The following is a 20,130-nucleotide window of genomic DNA, read 5'->3' as shown; positions in this document are numbered from 1 at the left end:
TGTAAACGTATGTGTGGTAAAACCATATGCATGGTAAAGATTTGCATGGTAAAGGCATTTGTGCGGTCATGGATGTGTTGTAAAGGCATGCATGGTAACTGCATGAGTGCTTTCGTCATACAACTGTGGACTGGTCCCCAACCTTCCAGTACATTGGTATTATCCTATTTCTAAACACAACAAATATTTGGCAGGTAAAAGAACTGGGGCACAAAGAAATATACTAATTTGCCCAGAATTACACTATTTGTTATGTTGGAAGCAAAGATTATATGTTGGCTATTGAACCTCACTAACATCAGCGTGTCTTGTCCACAGCTTTGCCTCTGCTTCAGCCCTGTTCAAGGCCAGGTCTGACTTATGGCCACAGGATGTTGGCATCCTGGCCCTAGAGGTCTACTTCCCCTCTCAGTATGTGGACCAGACAGAGCTGGAGAAGTTTGATGGGGTGGACGCTGGGAAGTACACAGTGGGTCTGGGCCAGACGAAGATGGGCTTCTGCTCAGACCGTGAAGACATCAACTCCCTGTGCCTGACTGTGGTGCAGAGACTCATGGAAAGAAACCGCCTGTCGGGCTCCTCTATTGGCCGGCTCGAGGTGGGAACTGAGACCATCATTGACAAGTCCAAGGCAGTTAAGACTGTGCTGATGCAGCTCTTCGAGGGCTCTGGGAACACGGACATTGAGGGCATCGACACTACCAATGCCTGCTATGGAGGCACTGCTTCCCTCTTCAACGCTGTCAACTGGGTGGAGTCCAGCTCTTGGGATGGTAAGGACAGTGCCACAATAGCCCTGTGTGCTGTGGGACAGCAGGAGGGTTCCTAATGTGAAATCTGCTATCACCTTTGCCTGGCTGGAAGAAATTTCTACTGGATTGTTTTCCTCTTTGACTTAGAAACTCCTGGGTTTTGAAGTCAATAGTAACCGAATAACTACAGGTTAACATGCAGGGTTATCTCACTGAGAAGTTGACAGATGAAATCTTGTGTCTATTTTGTATGGAAGGAGCAGGAGAAGGGCACACATATTCTCACTAGCTGTATTTAAGGTTAACATAATACGGCACATTCCTGTCTTGTGCTGCTTAGCGCCAATGCAGGCACCCTTGCACTATGGTGCTAGGGTGTCAGCATTGTAGGCAGGATTGTTTTTGTGCAGGAAGGGACACTTTCCTGCACAAAAACAATCCTCTAAGGCATTTGCCTTTCTCAAATAGAATGAGGAAGTAACAAGGAAAAATAAAGATATTTCTCCTCGTTAGGCCTTCCCTGGGAAGGTGTAAGATTCTTTCGTCTTCCCAGGGCCGAGTAACGTAAAGCAGCGTCAAATCAAACCTATTGGTTGTGTTGCTTTAGCACCCCGTTGCGTGGCTCAAAAGCGTCGCAACCCTGTGATAAATATGACCCTAAATCTTCCATTCAGATAATTGTTGCCTCTGGTACCACCACGTCCCACAAAGGATTAACGAGGCCCACAGTGTAGGACATTGCTCCCTGCCTGAATCAAGGGACCCAAAAGTGCATGGAAACAAGGGCGATGTGATTTCTTTATCAGAAGTGGAAGATCAGGTGGTGTGTATTGTATGGCAGGTGCCCCATACACCACACCACAGACTCCTTGTGCCTTCACCTGGATTTTTCAGTCCAGGTCAGGGACTGTTACAAACATTCTGATAAGTACCTAGATACACAGGGCTTCAGTGCCAGGCTCTTCCGAAGGGGGTGCCCATAGTAGGTGCATGTTGCAAGTATAAAGATGATTCCTTTCAGGGAGGTGAGACTCATACACACAATTCAGAAGAAATCCAGAGACATACACAGACAATGACTTACACAGGAAGTAATACAGATCATACTCTAGTGACCAGATCATTTGACAGGTTGTGAATAGCCACAGTAACTCTACCCTCATGATCCCTCTTACCATGCTGGCTCCCAGGCAATATTATCCTGGGTACTTGCGGCCTTGCTGGACATTTACAGGTCTACAGGAAAAAGAGAGCAGCATTGTGGTTGGCCATAGCTGCAGCTGTATATCTGCATTGTTGGTGTCTCCTCCGCCACCATCACTATTTAGCGTAGTGAACAGATGTGCACTGCTAAGGCTCCCCAGCTGGATTTCAGCCTAGGCTAGTCTGCTTTTGTACTGTCACGCTTGGGGCCAGCCTGTGCCCAGTACAAGGTATCCAGAGCCAAGAATTGGGTTTGTTGCCCTATTGTGTTGACACCGCTAAACTGACTCCTTACTTTTCTCATTCTGCCGTTTTTGCCCTATGCCGGTATCTGGGGCTAGCCCAAGTACATGCTCTGCAACTGTGGGGGACATGTCAACACAGGGAAAACACTTAGGGGGAGATTTACATACATTTTGCACTTGGTTAGCATCACAAAAGTGATGCTAACCAGCATAATTTCTTTCCCTAATTTACTTTACAGTGAAAACCTTGTTTTGCGCTGGAAAGGACCATGAAAGTAACGCAAAGCAGCGTGAAGCACTGCTTTGCATTACTTAGCGCCAAGGGAGCTTTACATGGGTGGTACATAGGTATTACCATGCTACCACCCATGGCATTTGATGCAAAACCCTATACACAAACAATTGTATAACCTTCCTGTACAAAACCTGTGCTAGACTCAGGCACGCACCCTAGCGCTATAGCGCTAAGGTGTGTGCCTGGTGCATGGCAGCTGAAATCAGCATCAGCACTACGGATAGGGGAGGAGAGAGTCATATCTCTGTAGATATGATGATCTCCTGCTCCTTCCCTGTCATGCACTGGCAGCGCAGCCTCTATTGGGGCTGCTTTGCGTTACATGCCTTTTTTCAAAATCTGGCCCTTAGTATCCACTTATTTGTCTCTTGGACTAACCAGATGCCTCAGTCCTGTGGAAACCCTTTGGAGGTCATTCACCCCAGGGGAAATACCCAGTGCCTAATTTGTAAAATTATAAGTGCAAGGGTCCAAAGGTTTTCTTAGATGCCCTCCCCTGTGCTAAAGACCATCGGGTTTGCCGAATATCAAGGCTGTCTCATTCTGATTCCACCTGATGTCTCTTTCTTCCACCATTCTACATCCCATCCCTTTATTTCTCTGTTGCATGTTCGATTTCATCCCTGCTGTCACCTCTTGTATCTGTTTTGCAATCGACTTCCTCATTCTTATCCCCTTTTTAGCCTTTCTCTCTCTCTCTCTCTCTCTCTCTCTCTCTCTCTCTCTCTCTCTCTCTCTCTCTCTCTCTCTCTCTCTCTCTCTCTCTTGTTTTGGGTCGAAGTCTGATGATGAATAATAAGTCCTGTTGCCAAAAAATAAGTGCATATGGGCCCTAACAGCAACCACTGGCTCAAACTAAGCACCGGATACACTTAAAGGGTAGTTTAGCACTATCCTGTCTTGAGAGTTGTGCCTCTCAGCACTCTGTCTTCACTCCTAAATAAAACCAGTGTTTAATTTGAGCCAGTGCTTTCAGGTGCCTGGCACCAGCACTGGTACTTATGACAGTCCACCACATGGTGGTAGTGTCTGCATAATTTTGAAATGAGCACAACAACAGTTGTTTAATAATTGTATATCCATTACAAATAACTAATCACAGTCGCCCAAGCCATTTTTATAGTTTGAGCGGGCTGAAATAGTCCAAATTGTCACCCTCGTAGAAGTGTCATGGTTAGAAGTTGTTATTGCCAGCACAGGCAGCAGCAATGGGTGGTGCAAGCTGCAGTGGCCTCCTGATAAGGGCCCTGGCACATCTTTTTTTGCAAATTAAGCACTCCATAAAAACCTTATAGCCCAGACAGACTTTGGGCAAACATATCTATCAACATGTCCACTCATGCACTAGCAGCCAGATACTGCCCATGCAGTCCATTAAGCACCCTTCTAATTGTAGGGGAAGATTTATCTGCCCCCCCCCCCACCACCTCCATTCCCCATAGGGCCACGTGTAGTACTGCTCCATAAAGAACAAACACGAGGATTCATACAGGTCTTCCACTTTCCTAATAATAAAAATCCCCCAATGTCCTAGTTATTTTATCAGCTCACTTGCTATGTAAGGTGCAATAACCTCATAACAAATGTTAGGTAGGTGCCAACTCGTACTTCCCCATGGTGATTGAATCATCTCTGGCTGTCCAATCAAGACATGCCGAATTCCATGGTTTTCTTGTCTAAAGGACTCTAAAATATTCTGTAAAGTCTCTATGGCTAACAGGGGTTGCAATCTATCACTAAAGGATGTAACACAGCTCATTATTGTTAGGCATCTCCTTGAATAATAACATCAGCTTTTCCAGTGGTTTGCAATTATCTGCTAATCTTTTGTTCTGATTACTCTCTGATCCTTTTTCAAATGAGCAATGAAAACACGTTGCCCACCAACAATCTAGGCCAATATTAGAGGAACTCTCATGCAAGGAGTGTCATTGGCATCCAATGTAAAATTGCTTAGGACCTTAATATTTGAGGACAGGATGCATGTTCTGTATTTGTCTTTGATACATGAATGACAGAGGTTTCAATCAATGTATGTTATCTTAGGCACCTGAAACTGTTGAGGGATGCAATTGGCAGAAAGTTACATTAATTGGACCTGTTCAGACTTTCACACTATTTAAGATCCATGTGTAATCCCCTTAGCACGAGCAATATTTTAAAAACAGGTAAAAGACAGTATATCAGTATACCTAAATGGCGGATCACCTTGCCTCCACCCTATTTGTAGGTAATTCTCACTTGCACAATTTGTGCTGGTTGCTGGTATGCACATATCGCCTTTCTACGGCACGAGCAGTCTATGCATGCAGGCGTAAGCTATTAACCAGATCATCTTCCCACCTGAATCTAAGCTTAACCAATATCTTGTGTGTGTTCCTCACTATGCAGGCAGATATGCTTTGGTGGTGTGCGGCGACATCGCGGTATATGCCACAGGGAGTGCCCGGCCAACAGGAGGCGCTGGGGCTGTGGCAATGCTCGTTGGACCCAATGCCCCTTTAGCCCTTGAGAGAGGTTTGTACTAAATATTTATTTTATTGGATTATTTTCTTCTTGTGGGGCTAGCGGTCAAAGGTGTCGGAGGTGGCTTACAAGAACATGACTTTGCCATTAAGGGTATATGGTAGGCGATGTAGGCAATGGGTAGAGTTGGGAACTCTTTACTTTTAGTCTAACAAACCTCTGAATAGTGTTCTCATTTTCTCCCTCTCATACCCTACTCATGATGAGAGCCCTGAAAGGCATGCATTTGTTAATAATGCCCTTTAAATTCCCACAACGCAAAATGAATTGTTACTTGGCGTTTAAATAAAAGGAACGATTATTTCTCAACTCATTTAATCACACTTTGAAGGGTGAAATGGTGAGTTGGGCACACCAAGGTGCCAACCTTTCTAATGGGGTCTTCATACAGCTCTCTGCGGAAGGCTGGCAGAGCTCTCATACAGGTATGTGTTTAGGTCTTCTCCCAGTTCAAGCAAACTCCTATATGAGTGGTGTATCATGTGCAACCTCCTGGGTGTACCACTGGAATCAAGTTTTAAATATTGCGCTACAAAAATATCATAGCCAGAATATCAACTACAAAAGTATCTTGGAGGTAAGCTTACATGGAGAAGTTCAGATTTACAATCAATATTCCCACATATATACCATTTTGATATATATGTTCAAGGCACGTAGATGTGGAGTTAAGAATAGTAAATCTAGCTTCATCTATATACACTTACTTTTGCTATATTTTGGTAGTTGATATTCTGGCTTCAATATTAAAAAACGATGGATTTGGGCCCAGATCTTTTGACTGGGGGAGTGTGTGACATTGATCCACATTCAGTCCATCACTTGTTGTTTTTGCAATTGCCGCCCTAAGTGCGCTGGGGATGCCCAGACGTGGGTCCCAGGCACTCCACACCACTGGAGTCAAGCTAGCCGGGCTGATGAGAGGTGTTACCTCGAAACCGGTCCGGTCCTCGGATGCTTGATTCCGTTCTGGGAAGGACATGGCTTTTGTAGTTCGGACTGGACTGTTCCCATGGGGCAACAGGGTCAGAGCTGATTTGCATATCGCCATTGTCTAACCCAGGGTGGTGTGGAGTGCAAAAAAACGATGGATTTGGGCCCAGATCTCTTGACTGGGGGAGTGTGTGACATTGATCCACATTCAGTCCATCACTTGTTGTTTTTGCAATTGCCGCCCTAAGTGCGCTGGGGATGCCCAGACGTGGGTCCCAGGCACTCCACACCACTGGAGTCAAGCTAGCCGGGCTGATGAGAGGTGTTACCTCGAAACCGGTCCGGTCCTCGGATGCTTGATTCCGTTCTGGGAAGGACATGGCTTTTGTAGTTCGGACTGGACTGTTCCCATGGGGCAACAGGGTCAGAGCTGATTTGCATATCGCCATTGTCTAACCCAGGGTGGTGTGGAGTGCAAAAAAACGATGGATTTGGGCCCAGATCTTTTGACTGGGGGAGTGTGTGACATTGATCCACATTCAGTCCATCACTTGTTGTTTTTTCAATATTTTAGTAGCACTCGATATTCTGACATACAACCACTTACTACGCTTTATGCCTTTTCCTCTCTGCTCTCCAGGTCTAAGAGGGACGCACATGCAGCATGTCTATGATTTCTACAAGCCAGACCTGTCCTCCGAGTACCCTGTGGTGGATGGCAAACTCTCCATTGAGTGCTACTTCAGTGCCCTGGACCAGTGTTACGCAGTGTACCGCAAGAAGATTAATGAGCAGCGGCTGAGAGGTGATTGCAGGAGGACATGGGTAGTGGTGGCATCTTCACTAGCACATTGCAAACCCATCTGAGGCATTTCTGCCGCCAACCAAAACAGATTTTGGGTTGCATTGCAGAACGTCAAAATTAGTGAAACACGCACCTTAATTCTAATTTTATTCCAACAATCTCCATTTGCAGTAAAACACGTGTCATCCAATGCAATCACAGCCATTGACTTCACCCACCAAACCACTTTGAGCATTTTCCGTTAAATAAAGTCCCTCTAAATTCATTTGCAACCAATCCAACCACACACATCTCCTCATGCTCAACTTCTCTCTATGGAAAAAGCCAACTTCCTTCCAACTCCTTCTCAATGACATACCCCTGGTGCAAGGCGCCTTCAATTCAACCCACTCATGGATCTCTTCTCACACCAAACAACTTTTTTTCCAATTCAACCTCAGATGTTTTCTTATTCAACTAAACTACTTCTGCACCATCCCACCACAAACTCCATAGCAGTGTTAATCTAACCTTATCCAACCCTCCACTTCTCCCAAAAAACTACTTAAATCCTAACATAACTTTCATTCAATCTTATTTCATCCGTCTCACTCTATTCAACTTTCATTCCAGTGATGTCCATCTGCAACTACACCGCTTTGTCTTTCCTGTATTAACCACCTCCAAACAACCAACAGTTCAATCATGCCAACATTCTCTTGTTGAAACCGCACCATTTACTAACCAATTAACGGAGTGTGTATGTGACCATTTTCACTTCAAATACAGCCACACAGCTATGCAGACACTCAGTAAGCCAGGAACTCACACCGTCGATCACTCACCATAGTCAGCCCATGTAAACTGATTGCAATGCCTTCTTGCTCCCCGTCTGGATACCAGAGCTCTATGGATCAATACATACACGAGACCAGGCCTCCCTCTCACACCCTTACACATACTCCGTTATAGCCGTATGCTTTTCTTCAAATAATACCTCTCTCTTCCTCTAGCCTTTTATTGCTTGTTTTCTTGTGCTTCCCTCTTGTTTCCTCTCTTGTTGTTTCTTACCATGGGGTAAAGTGGCACTGAGTGAAGTAGACTGGTAGATGAGTCAAGATTCTGCACATTAAGTGAGAGAAGGAGTTGGCTGGAGTGCCTCTTTGGGTTTGACCCAGGTGGGTAGTCTGAGATCAGGGGTTTCCTCAGCATTGTCCTAAACGGTTACAAATTTGGAGTAAAATTAGAGCAGGTCAGATGCGCAGAGGGTTTTTCCCCCAGATTCTGGATGTATTGCCGTAGAAGATTGCCCTCTGGGATTGTCTGTTTTTTAAATCCTGCCTGGCATTGCGCTGGCATTGCGCTGTTCCCCTGTTCTGTTGAGAATGTTCTACTTTTTAGGGGATGCAACAGGTCTTTATGATGATGAGTAGCTAATGTAGATCCACCAGATGTGATCTTATTTCTTCAGTCGCCTAAGATGGTGAGAGGCCCATGGGATTCGCCACCCAATTGAGATAAGACAAGAGCACCAGCTGTGGGTCTGCAGAGAGATATGGCTTGATTTTCTCTATCAACGATATCTGGTATTTATCTATCTGGTTTGTTTTTGGGCCATCTGTTGAAGGGGAGGTCAGTGGCAGTGGTGACTGTGAGTGATTTGTATTGTCTGATCTTATCTATATTTTCTGTGAAGAAAGTGACCATGTTGTTGTACGTTTCTCAAAGTAGGTGATTGGTGTGTATTGCATGAGGATGATGCAGTATGTCATGCTTAACTAGAGCTCTGCTTCTATTGATGTCTTCAGTGGTGCCTGAATTGCTGTCTATAGCTCTAACTTTAATTGTATGGTTTCTTCAGGAGGAACAGCAAATTTTAAACTTCGTAATGCATTTTGTTCCATTTTCCTTATTGTTTGCATATGGGGCACTTCTTGTCAAAAAATCCATTTGTAGAATATAATTTCAATACTGTGTCAATGTTGGCTTTCATGGTGATTCTAAGATAGTACTGGACTGACAGAACATTAGCGAGGGTTGCTTAGTTGGTGGGTCATGCTTGAGTATGTCAATGGTGAGTAAACTTTAAAGGAATGATAATAATTCCTCGCTGGTTTTAGTTGCACTTGTGATGTATGAACAATGGCATGGCAAAGGGATGGATGGACAATGGGATGGTAGAGTGATCAACCTTATTCAGTTTGTTGAGTAAGGATGAATGTGATTGCCCTACTATCATGAATGTATGTTAGCCCTTAACGCACCGGGTGATGATGCCTAGAAGGTTTGGAGGACCACTCTCATTTTCCTGGAGGACCTGTCCACTGGGATTTTAAACTCGACAAGTGGGATGTTGATGTCTGGTTGATGGAAGGGTTTATGGTGCGTTTTCCTCTTATGATAGTGCATGGGTGGTAGCAAGGATGCGAGGTACAAGGGCTCCTGGAGAATGCAGATATTAGGAATTGCCAGAGACTTTCAGTACTCCTCTGGGTTTCCTTAATCAATAGGTTTAAGCGGTGGACAGTAGATATGAGGACATCCAAATGTATGAAGAATTGGAGGTGACCCAAATATCAGTGATCAATAGTATATCTTTGCTGAGTGTGATGAGGGTACCTCACTGCTAAATCAGCTGCAGGACACATTAAAAAGAGAATTACTGTAAGCAAGAAGCAACAAGCCTAATTGTCTCACGGTGACTTCATTTAGATGATGAGTCGAATCGGGATATAGGTGAGGTTGATGTTCTGAGGCACTGTGTTTATCTTGTATGTGCAGCATGTTTGTGTGTGGAAGTGATGTAGGAATTGAGCACACAGAACCTGAAATTAGACCCCTGATGGGTTTTTAACTGGTACACAGCAGAAACGCCGTTGGCCTTCATAGGCTGAACAAGAACAAAGCCACGTTGCCATGTGAGCAAGAGTGACCTAACTGTGCTGCGGCCTGACAGAGGTCTTCTAAGGCTTTTTCTGATTGGCAGATGTCTGGGAATGCTGAGCATGTTCCCTGCCTGATGCTCTAGCAAATATTTGTCTGCTTCTTAAGTTGTACCTGGTCATGGGAAAGAAGAGGACTTACATGGGCTTTCTGTTGGGTTCCTGATTGGTTGTTAGCGGATTTCTGGGCGACATTATGATTGAGGGAAAGTTGCTTTATGGTTTGCCCTATTTGGCAAGCAGGGGATGTGCAGATGAAGTCAGCATTTCACGTTGTTGAGCATCACTTTTAGCAGGCTGCCGCTCTCCTCCCTGCCTCCCTCTGTTTTTCTTCTCAATTGTCTCTATATCCCTGGATGTCAACCTGCCACTCTTTCTCTCTCATTCTCACACCAACCAGCAAAGTGAATTGCCTCTTCATACTGTGTGATTTTTATTATGTCCCTAATGCTGTTACCTCCCATACCTGCGGGTAGACTAGTCTCAGAATGTCTGTAAGTTGTGAAATCTAGTATGTCTTGTTCTTACTTCATCTGCCATACCTTCTTGCATAGTACAAAAAAGCTGCATTTTATTTTCTGTCTTTCATTGAGTGCCTTGTTATCTTTTACATCTGATCTTCATTGATTTCGTCTCTTGTTCATGTTCACCTTTTGGTCTCTCTGTGAGTGTTTTCTGTCAAGCATCCCTGCCTCTCCTTTGCCGCTTGTGATTGGGTGTTTCATTGAGTTTCTTATTTCCTCACTTCTGCCCCTTCACCATCTTCTCAGTGAGTGTCTTGCTGCGTTTTAAGCCCATCTATCTCTGTCTGTCTCTCTGTGCTTGCAGTGTTTTACTCCCTTTGCTCTCTTCCCAGATGCCATCTCCGAGCCCTTCACCCTGAATGATTTCCAACACATGATCTTCCACACTCCCTTCTGTAAGCTAATTCAGAAGTCATTCGCTCGATTGATGCTCAACGACTTCCTCAGTGACCCCAATGCCAATACAGAATCGGGGATATATAAGGGCTTGCAAGCCTTCAGGTGAGGAAATATGAAGTTAAAGTGCCTTTCCAATTTAAATTATTTCATCTTTAGCAAATTAATACAACAATTTCTCTCTATAGGAATTTAAAGCTGCAAGACACATATTCCAACAAAGAGGTGGAGAAAGCTTTCTTGAAAGCCAGTCAAGGTGTCTTTAACCAGAAAACTAAGCCATCGCTTCTGCTCGCCACACAAAATGGGAACATGTACACACCTTCTGTATATGGCTGCCTGGCCTCAGTTCTTGCACAGTGAGTACAGACCAATACAATATCTGATTGATCAGTAAGGAGCTTGAGTACACATTAGACAGACACATGATGTGATTGAGTTCTTGTATAGCGCACTATCACTCCGAGGAGTATCTTGGCGCTGAGACTTCCTGTGTCTAGCAGATGACAATGTCTATAGTAATAGTAATGTAGGCATGAAAATCATTAAAGAAAACCAAAAAAGTGGGGGAAGGGTTCAGCATGCTCCCTTGTCATAGATGAAGGACGGGTTTTGTATATTACAGTACATGCCTGAACACAGAAACACCTCAATACATTTAAACACCTTTACACCTGTTCGAACCCCTGAGAGGGCAATACTAAAATTGGAAATTATTCTTTGGTTTAACAGGCAATGACTTGAGCAGCTGGTTATGACTGGCAATTGCTGATAGGGCAGAGAAGGTGTATCTTGGGTGTTATAGCAGTTTGTGTTTTGGTCCTCTGGCTCATTAGGACTGCAGCACTGATTTCACCACTTATTTCTTGTGTAAAATGTGTCAGTAAGGCAAACAAAAGTAGCCAATCACCCCCCCTGAGAAGTTGCAGCTACAGTCTCATCTATTCCCTCAACGTTAATGTTATGGACAACCTTATGGTCTAAGATAACGGCAGTACAGGCAGACAGCAATGCCACCTAGAAAGGTTAAGCATAGAGAAAGACAAGACAGACAGTATCAGCAGGAATCAGCCTCATAACTTTGATTTGACTTGGATGGAAAAAGTGGAGAATAAGAGACGAAAGAACAATCTGCAGCCACCTGGCGTCAATGAAGATACAGAGACTTAGATGAATATCAAAAGCTTCCTGTTACAATATTTTCCATTTTAACCTTTGATGGCAAGTTGTACATTCAGAAGATTTACAGAATCGCCTCAATGATAAACAAGCATTGGAAATGCAATAGGTCTCGCACCATTAGAGTTAGTGTTTTTAGAATTGTTTATGGTTTTTTTTTGTAAATGTTTAACATTTTTGTTTCCTGTAGCCAATGCTAAAGAATTACAAATAAAAAAAGCCATAAACAGTTCTAAAAGCTCTAACTGAAATGGTCTGAGACCTATTGCACTGTGTGAGGGTGAGGGGTTGAGGGTGAGTGAGGGTGAGGGTGAGGGTGGGTGAGGGTGAGTGAGGGTGAGTGAGGGTGGGTGAGGGGTTGAGGGTGAGTGAGGGTGAGGGTGAGTGAGGATGAGTGAGAGTGAGGGTGAGTGAGGGGTTGAGGGTGAGGCGTTGAGGGTGAGTGAGGGTGAGGGGTTGAGGGTGAGTGAGGGTGAGGGTGAGTGAGGGTGAGTGAGGGTGAGTTAGGGTGAGGGGTTGAGGGTGAGTGAGGGTGAGGGGTTGAGGGTGAGTGAGGATGAGTGAGAGTGAGGGTGAGTGAGGGGGTGAGGGGTTGAGGGTGAGTGAGGGGTTGAGGGTGAGTGAGGATGAGGGTGAGTGAGGGTGAGTGACAGTGAGGGGTTGAGGGTGAGGGTGAGGGGTTGAGGGGGGTGAGGGTGAGTGAGGGTGAGGTGTTGAGGGTGAGTGAGGGTGAGGGTGAGTGAGGGGTTGTGTCTTAACTTTGGTCCCAGCACCATGAAACAGGAGTCTCTTGAGGGGATAAAGGTGGGCCTGGCAGTCAAATGTGTGCTGTCATTGGCGAGGAGTCAAATAATCAGTGATGTCACTTTCGCTATCCTCAGCGAATTAATGAGCTGATGTCCATGTGCATATACATTCCACTCTGTACCGCGAGGATTGTTGTGGGTGAAAAACGCTCTTAAACTTATATCCTGGAGGCGTGATCCAAACCAGGTTTTCTAGACGCACAACAAAAAGCAACGGTTTATAAAAAATATATAATTGGAGAGGTTAAAATGTGATTCAAATAGTAATTCAATTCCCCCCCCCCCTCTCTCGCGGTCCTTGCTTCCTGGAAGGGAGCCAAGCCCTTGGGGCGGGGTGCTGCAAAGCAGGACAGGCTGTGGTATGCACGTGCAACAGGAAATGAGGCAGCCTGCGCCCACGAGGACTCTCTCGAGCAGGGTTAGGTGCACAGTTTGTTTAGAATGTGTCCGTCCTGTAAGCTGAATGTTGCACCTTTGAACTTGTCGCGGGAAAGGCAGAGTTGTGTTTTTAATATACAAAATGAATGTGATTCAAATAGTAATTCAATCCCCCCCGCCCTCTCTCGCGGTCCTTGCTTCCTGGAAGGGAGCCAAGCCCTTGGGGCGGGGTGCTGCAAAGCAGGACAGGCTGTGGTATGCACATGCAACAGGAAATGAGGCAGCCTGCGCCCACGAGGACTCTCTCGAGCAGGGTTAGGTGCACAGTTTGTTTAGAATGTGTCCGTCCTGTAAGCTGAATGTTGCACCTTTGAACTTGTCGCGGGAAAGGCAGAGTTTTGTTTTTAATATACAAAATGCTTTACCTCTGCAGAGACGTCTGGTCCTCGAGGAAGGAATGCATGGTTTCCCAAAGTCCAGCAGCATGCCCTACTCCCAGAGTCGAGGCGAACATCCATCACCCCATAAACCGTTTCCCACGGCTTTTTACGAAAGTCAATAGATTACAGATATAAACAAGACGGAGGGAAGGAAGATAAGGGGAGGGGGGAGGAGAAATGCGACACGGCGGGCAGGGGAGGGGGCGGAGCGGGGAGAAGGATCAGACGAAGGAACGGCAGATAAGGGGAGGGGGGAGGAGAAATGCCCCCTGGAGGTCTGAACCTGGTGCTTACTTCTGGAGGGCGTTGGAATCACCCTGTGAGAAGCGGCTTATTGTGGCTCGAGGGACGGAGGGAGAGAGCAGCAGCCCGGGTGGGGCTTTTTCCTGTGCGCGGGATGTTTGTCAAGCATGGTCGCATTTCAGTTACAGGAAACGGTACCCACGTGAGAGCCGGCATACTGACCGCGTTGCTCAATGTGGGAAGCACGTGGTGGCTGACGGGGGGTGGGGGGGGGGGGTATATGGGATGTGTGCGTTTGAACATTGTGCACCTAAAGCAACTGCTTTCAGCGTTGATGAAGCAATAAATGTTCACGCTCTTGAGCAGTCATCTGTGCAACTCCCAAAATGCACAGTAATCGGCCGAAGCACACTTGCGTGCAGTTGTGACATTAATAACTCCCTTTTAGGGTTGGACGCTTTGCTGTGAACTCCGTGAACTGCAAATTATTGTAATGTTGTTTCTGAAGAAAAAAAGCAAAACTCACGCTTTTTTCAATGAAAAGTAACAATATAGATACTTCAAAGTTCTGCTCAGACTGTGGAGTATTCCCCAATCATCGGTGTGCTTATACATTGCGAATTCAGAGCTACAGATTTATCTATACTGGCCGTAGGCTGCTTTGGAGCGACACGGCGGGCAGGGGAGGGGGCGGAGCGGGGGCCTGGCAGCTGGCAGGGGTCAGGGATATCTAAATTTGAGTGACACAAAATGGGACTATAACTAATGTGGCAGAGATATGGGGAGTGGGTGGGCGAAGCTAATCCCCATATGCACGTTAAAAATGCTAAAAAAATCTGCTGCTGTTTTTATCTCACCATTAACCGATTTCCAAACTCAAAAACCGTGCAAGAAAATAGCAGCAAGGAATTATCACAAGCACTCAGTGGGATTCCATGATGGCGGTACATCAACTACTGGGCTGAGGTGGACTGGAACTGACCCAGGAGGGGGGAGGAGGGAGGAGAAATGCGTCTCGGCCGGAGCAGGGGGCGGAGCAGGGAGAGCGGGCTTTTAAAATGTACTTCACACGGCCGGCCGGTCGTGAAACTGAAAGCATGGCCGGCCGGCCGTGAAAGCCTTTGATATCGCAGGGGGTGGAGCGGCACCAGCTGGGAGAGTAGGCAAGGCAGGCGGCTGGGGGCATGTGCACGCGCTTTTAAGCTCAATGCGCATGCGCATTGAGCTTAAATTTCTCGTGCACTGCAAGGAATCGCCACGATTCCTTGCAAGTTGGATAAAGAGTGGATAAGCCACCATAGTCTCGCTTGCTCGATGCGCATGCGCATCGACAGGCGAGACCTAAAAATGTATACCAAAGGAGGGGACTTGTTATTAACAGTCCAATGAATCACAGGAATCCTCATGGGAAGGGAGAATATACAACTCTTCCAGAACTATTGCAGCAGGATGACTGACTAGAGAATAAAAACTCACTATAATGAATGAACTTGCAAATGGCATAAACACTGTGGGGTCCATTAGGATGGCGGACGGATTGCCACCGCCATGCAGGTCATGGTGTGCTGTGAAACGTACAACAGAAAAACCAAAGGGGATGATGGACGGAGCGTTGACAATACAAACACTCACCCCCAGTCAACTGATCTGGGTTTAATCCATCACCGTTCTTTAGCTCACTCCGCCACCCTAGTTCAGACATGGCCATATGCAAATCAGTCTGACCCTGTGCCTCATGGGAACAGTCCAGCCCGAACTGCCAAGCCATGTCTTCCCTAGACCGGAATCAAGCTTCCCAGGACCGTTTTTTCCTTGTGAAACGCACAATTTGCATTTTTTACATTGCGGCGGCCGGTGCTTTAAGCACTGTCCGCCGCAATGTTAAAAATGCGGGATGCACCCGCCACTGTGGCGGGTGCATCCTAATTGGGGGCACGGTTCCTCCGCCCTTGTGGTGGACGGTACCGGACCCGACAGGCTGGCGGAGAGACTTTGTCCGTCCGCCATCCTAATGGACCCCTGTATATGGACCTTGAAGGCTACATACCAAGGAAACACAACATCTTTTAGTCAGTCACAACAAACTGCTATCTATAACATACATGTGGCATTTAATGACAAATTCTTTAAAGGATGTTGTCCCTTTCCTTCATTTTGCTTCATGCATATGCTTCTTTATGAGGCTTATTGACCCTCTAGCTTTAATTTAGCTTTGGTGGATGGGTTGCCAAGCTGCTGGGTAGGTGGAGGCCATGGCAACCTGTACCCACAAATAGTGCTCCCAGCCTAAAATGGACAATGCCAGCCTGTACTTCTTCGCAGGAATAAATCCTCAACAAGGAACTTTCTTTCTGAAAACTAAAAAGGATGCCCTAGATATGCTGGGAGTTAAACAAGAAAAATCCAAAGTTCAAGTTTTAGAGGACAAAATTGGCAGAGATTAAAATACTCAATTACTGACATACTGGCAATGACCTTGATTGAATTTGAGGAGTATAGGGAACTTTGCAATGTTGACAGCACCAAGCCAAATTTTTGAGGTCCGGATGTTACTTTTGTTTGGAAGAACACACAATGTTTATAAAACTAGACCAAAAAGGGCAGGTCCACAGAGGTGAAGTGTTGCATCTGGCAGAGCATTAAGAGATCATGATGTTGCGGTGAAGGGTCGTAAAGAGGAGCATCAGTTTTTTTTTAAATGGACCTCACTCCTCCTGTTCTCACTGAAGACTACATGGAATTATTGGTCTTCTCAATCGCTACTAAGTCATTGATATAAACTTGCAAAGTTTGCATTTTGCATGGTGAAGTATCATGGCCAGGTGGGTTAACCAGTGACTCCCCTTTCATGCCAGTAACACAGTTCACCCCAAAATTGTTATGTCTCCATAATGCATTTTCTAGAGAAGGAACATCATCTGTAAATTCTTTGACATACTGATCATTCCTTATTCAAGTTGGGACTCCCAGCTTACAAAAAACAAGGGTTGATCGCTGCTTTAAAGTTAATCTAGAAAATTTTACAACGCTACTTTTTAATAGATTTGTGAAGGTCCGTAGAGAAAATGGGTGCCAAGACCAACTGAATGTTACGCAGTGAATGCCATACTTATAACAATACTTTGTGTTCTCTGAAAAATAGCTGATGGAAAAGTTATCTATGAAATTTGTCCAGCCTTTACATTTGCTGTAGCAAGAAACCTTTAGAAATCCTGATGCACATCACATGCAATTGGTTTTCATAAACTGGGGGGTAGATTTATCAAGGTTTTGCACCACCCGTGTGTCACACCAGGGGTGTCAAGGGCGAAACAAAACCTACATGAGATTTATCAAGCGACGCAAAGCCCCTTTGCATAGTCCGGCATGGCTTGATAAATCTATTGTAGGGCAAGACAGCGCAAATTGCTGCCTTGTGTTAGTCAGCCTCAGGGAGGCATTCCATGGGATTTTGGTGAATACCCAGATCTACCATTATTGGTAGACCTCGGAATGCCTCGAAATGCTACGCCTCCCCAGGGGAGGCGTAACGAGGAGAATTATCTTTATTTCTCCTAGTGTTTTCCTCTTTCTACGTGGGCTGCATTCTGTAGCACACGTAGAAAGAGGAAAATACCTTCCAGGATTGTTTTTCTGCAGGAAGGTGTCTCTTCCTGCACAAAAACAATCCTGTCTGCAAGGCAGGCTGCCCTGCACCATGGTGCAAGGGTGCCTGCATTGGCGCTAGGCAGTTAAAAGTGTGCCAGTGCTAGGAAAGGACAGGAACGCACCATATAATCTTAAATATGGAACATTCCTGCCCTTTTTCGCGCAGCACAGTAAGGTGGATTGTTGCGTTGCACTGCATGAAAAAATTATAAATATGGGCCTCAATGTGTTAAGGTAGTCTTTTGTCATCCTAGCAGTAACCCATGGCTGTACAATGATCCTAATGATTACAATCATTGATGAAAATATCTCCAATCTGTCACAGTAACTATAGGAATAGCTGCACTAGATTTATTTTTTTGTATCATTACTTGTATTTTTTTAAGTGCAAACAATTTACATACATACACAATCTTAAATTGATTACACACAATTTGCATTCAAGGTAGCATCTGTTTGACATATTTCAAAGAAGACACTTCTCTTTCAGTACAATGTGCAAAGCGCTTGATGGCATCTTATAAACTCCCCTGCTTCCCCCTTGTCTCCTGCCAGGACATCAAGTCCCATTATCTGTCTCTCATGGACCATTCTCTCTGTACTCTACTGCCACATTGGAAGCAAATCTCACCATTCCTGTCACCAGTATATCATGTGGGGGTATTTACAGTTTTCCATATTCTCAGGAGGCATAACTTAGCTGCCATTAGCCCTGATCTTAACCATGTGGTTTGTTATTTTTGAGGCTCCCTGGATGTAATAAAGGATAGGCACTCATTCCTCCTTCAGTAGCATCCTACTTGCTCTGGGATTAAGCTTCCCAGACTTTGTCCCAGAAAACCTCAGCCCTTTGTCATTGCTACAACACATAACTGGTGCCTCCTTTCTCGTCATGACATCTTCAATACTTAGGTTGGTTTGCCAGCAGCATCATGCATAGCTCTTCTAGTGTTCAATGCCATGCATGAACTATCTTACATAGTCTTAGCTTCAGTCTCACGTCTGTCATCATTCTCTGTTGTGTTTTCATTATTTGTTGCCACCATTTGCCACCCAATTCCTGTCTTACTGCATGGATGTCAATCTACCAGAATGCCAAGTACAGTGAATGTGACACCACTGAATCTTTAACTCCAGATAACATGACAAGGTTTCCCCCTGTTCCACCCACTGCCACTCAGCAGCATCTCATTTGCTGCTGCTGTTGGGGTGGAAAAGAGGTTGGAGTAAAAAGAGTAAAAAACAATCCAGAAAGTAATCCTGCCTCTTAGAGCCCAGGGCAGCTATGGGTATTAAGGGCAAACAAGGAGTTGCAACTGCTCAGCCTGGCTTTCCCTAATTAACAGCCATGTTTTACTGCCTTTCCCACCGCTATATTATTGTTTGGCTGTTTTCTCTATATGTTTTGTATGTATGTCTACATATGGTATTTCAATAATGCACACCTAGCCAAAAGACAGGGGAGAGCCGTACATGGTCAAATACAAAGGCAAGCAAAAAGTAAGTGAGTAATAGAGAAATCTGGATGAGCGGGAGCGGTGGCCCTGGTGCCTTTGTAAGTGATGCAGCTGGTATTGATGACTTTACAAGAAGGCCAGGGGATCCAATGGAGCTCCTTCAGGGTGGGACAGATGTGATTATATTTCTTCAAGCCGCTAAGTGTTCAGGTACTACACATCTGTAGTTGCCACATTTGTTTATCCTGTCACAGAGCACTATGTTATTGAGTAAATTGACTCCCTCTCTTTGTTGATGCCAAATCCAGAGCATCAGCTGCATGCCCTTCTATGCTTAATAACTTAAGACTCTGAATTCTGCCCTGAGTTTTGGAAAGTCTTTTCTTCACCAAGTTGCACAATATGTCATAATGTTTTCATCAGTCAATTTTTCCATTTAATCTCCTGTTTTTCCTATCATGACAGCCCTTGTGTCCCATTGAGGAACTTCTGTAGATCTGCAGAAAGATGGCCATCACCTAAATGTGTTACCTCTTTCATTGTAAAGAGCAGGTTGCTGTTGATATTTGAAAGGTTCACACAATAGATCTCTGAGAACATTGCTATGCATCGAGCCATGTGGTGGATTAGTAACCTTTGCTGTACAACATCATTCTCCCCCATTACCCATCTCACTGTTTAAGTCTGGACATCCCAATTTGGTAAATTGACATGCTCAACATTAAGAAGATTCTATGAAGGAGGTAGTAAGTGATCAAATGTTCACTTCTTAAAGCAGTTGTGTCCAAGCTCTCCCGTTGCATCTTGGTGCAATCAGAGACAGGTGGTTTAGTGTTTCTTCTCATGTTTCCCAAAGAAACAATTCATGCTTGTTACAGAGGGCCCTCCCTGGTGCATGTGTTCGAGGATCACTTCTTTCGAAAATGTACTTTTGTAGGTCTCAATATCACCAAAGAATTATTAAGCTAATGGGAAAAAAATTAATAAAGTGTCACATGGGAAAATCACCAACAGACTATGGCCCACATGCATCAAAGGAAATACCGGTCGCAAACTGGCAGATTCTCAGAATCTGCCCCTTTGCGACAAGTATTTTTACATTTTGGATGCATCATCCCAAATGCAAAAATCGCAATTCAAGAAATCGCAAAATTGGGATTACTTAAATTGCGCTCGCATTTAAGGAATCTCAAAGTGAGATTCCCTGAATGCAATGCATGAAAGTAAAAAAGGGGGAACAAATGACCATGAAGTTGAACTTCATGGTAATTTGCAAAAACTTTGAAAAATGCACTAAAGTAAATTTTTCAAAGTTCCATTTTACACACAAACATGCCCTTAGGGCATGTGTGTTTTCAAGATGTACCCATATGCAGATT

The 20,130-nt window shown here is 44.9% G+C and overlaps 1 protein-coding gene across 1 annotated transcript in view; it reads left to right on the top strand.

Annotated features, from left to right (window-relative positions):
• HMGCS2 (3-hydroxy-3-methylglutaryl-CoA synthase 2) overlaps positions 1–20,130 on the top strand; it is a 64,525-nt gene that overhangs the window by 29,831 nt on the left and 14,564 nt on the right. Inside the window, exons 2-6 of the mRNA XM_086955791.1 lie at positions 319–773; positions 4,887–5,012; positions 6,595–6,759; positions 10,537–10,705; positions 10,789–10,959. Of these exons, the coding sequence (XP_086811917.1) occupies positions 319–773; positions 4,887–5,012; positions 6,595–6,759; positions 10,537–10,705; positions 10,789–10,959 (1,086 nt within the window). The remainder of the gene's footprint in view (positions 1–318; positions 774–4,886; positions 5,013–6,594; positions 6,760–10,536; positions 10,706–10,788; positions 10,960–20,130) is intronic.

This window comes from Lissotriton vulgaris, chromosome 1_1 (assembly GCF_964263255.1).
Source record: "Lissotriton vulgaris chromosome 1_1, aLisVul1.2, whole genome shotgun sequence".
NCBI lineage: Eukaryota > Metazoa > Chordata > Amphibia > Caudata > Salamandridae > Lissotriton > Lissotriton vulgaris.
This window is presented reverse-complemented; position numbering and strand designations above follow the sequence as displayed.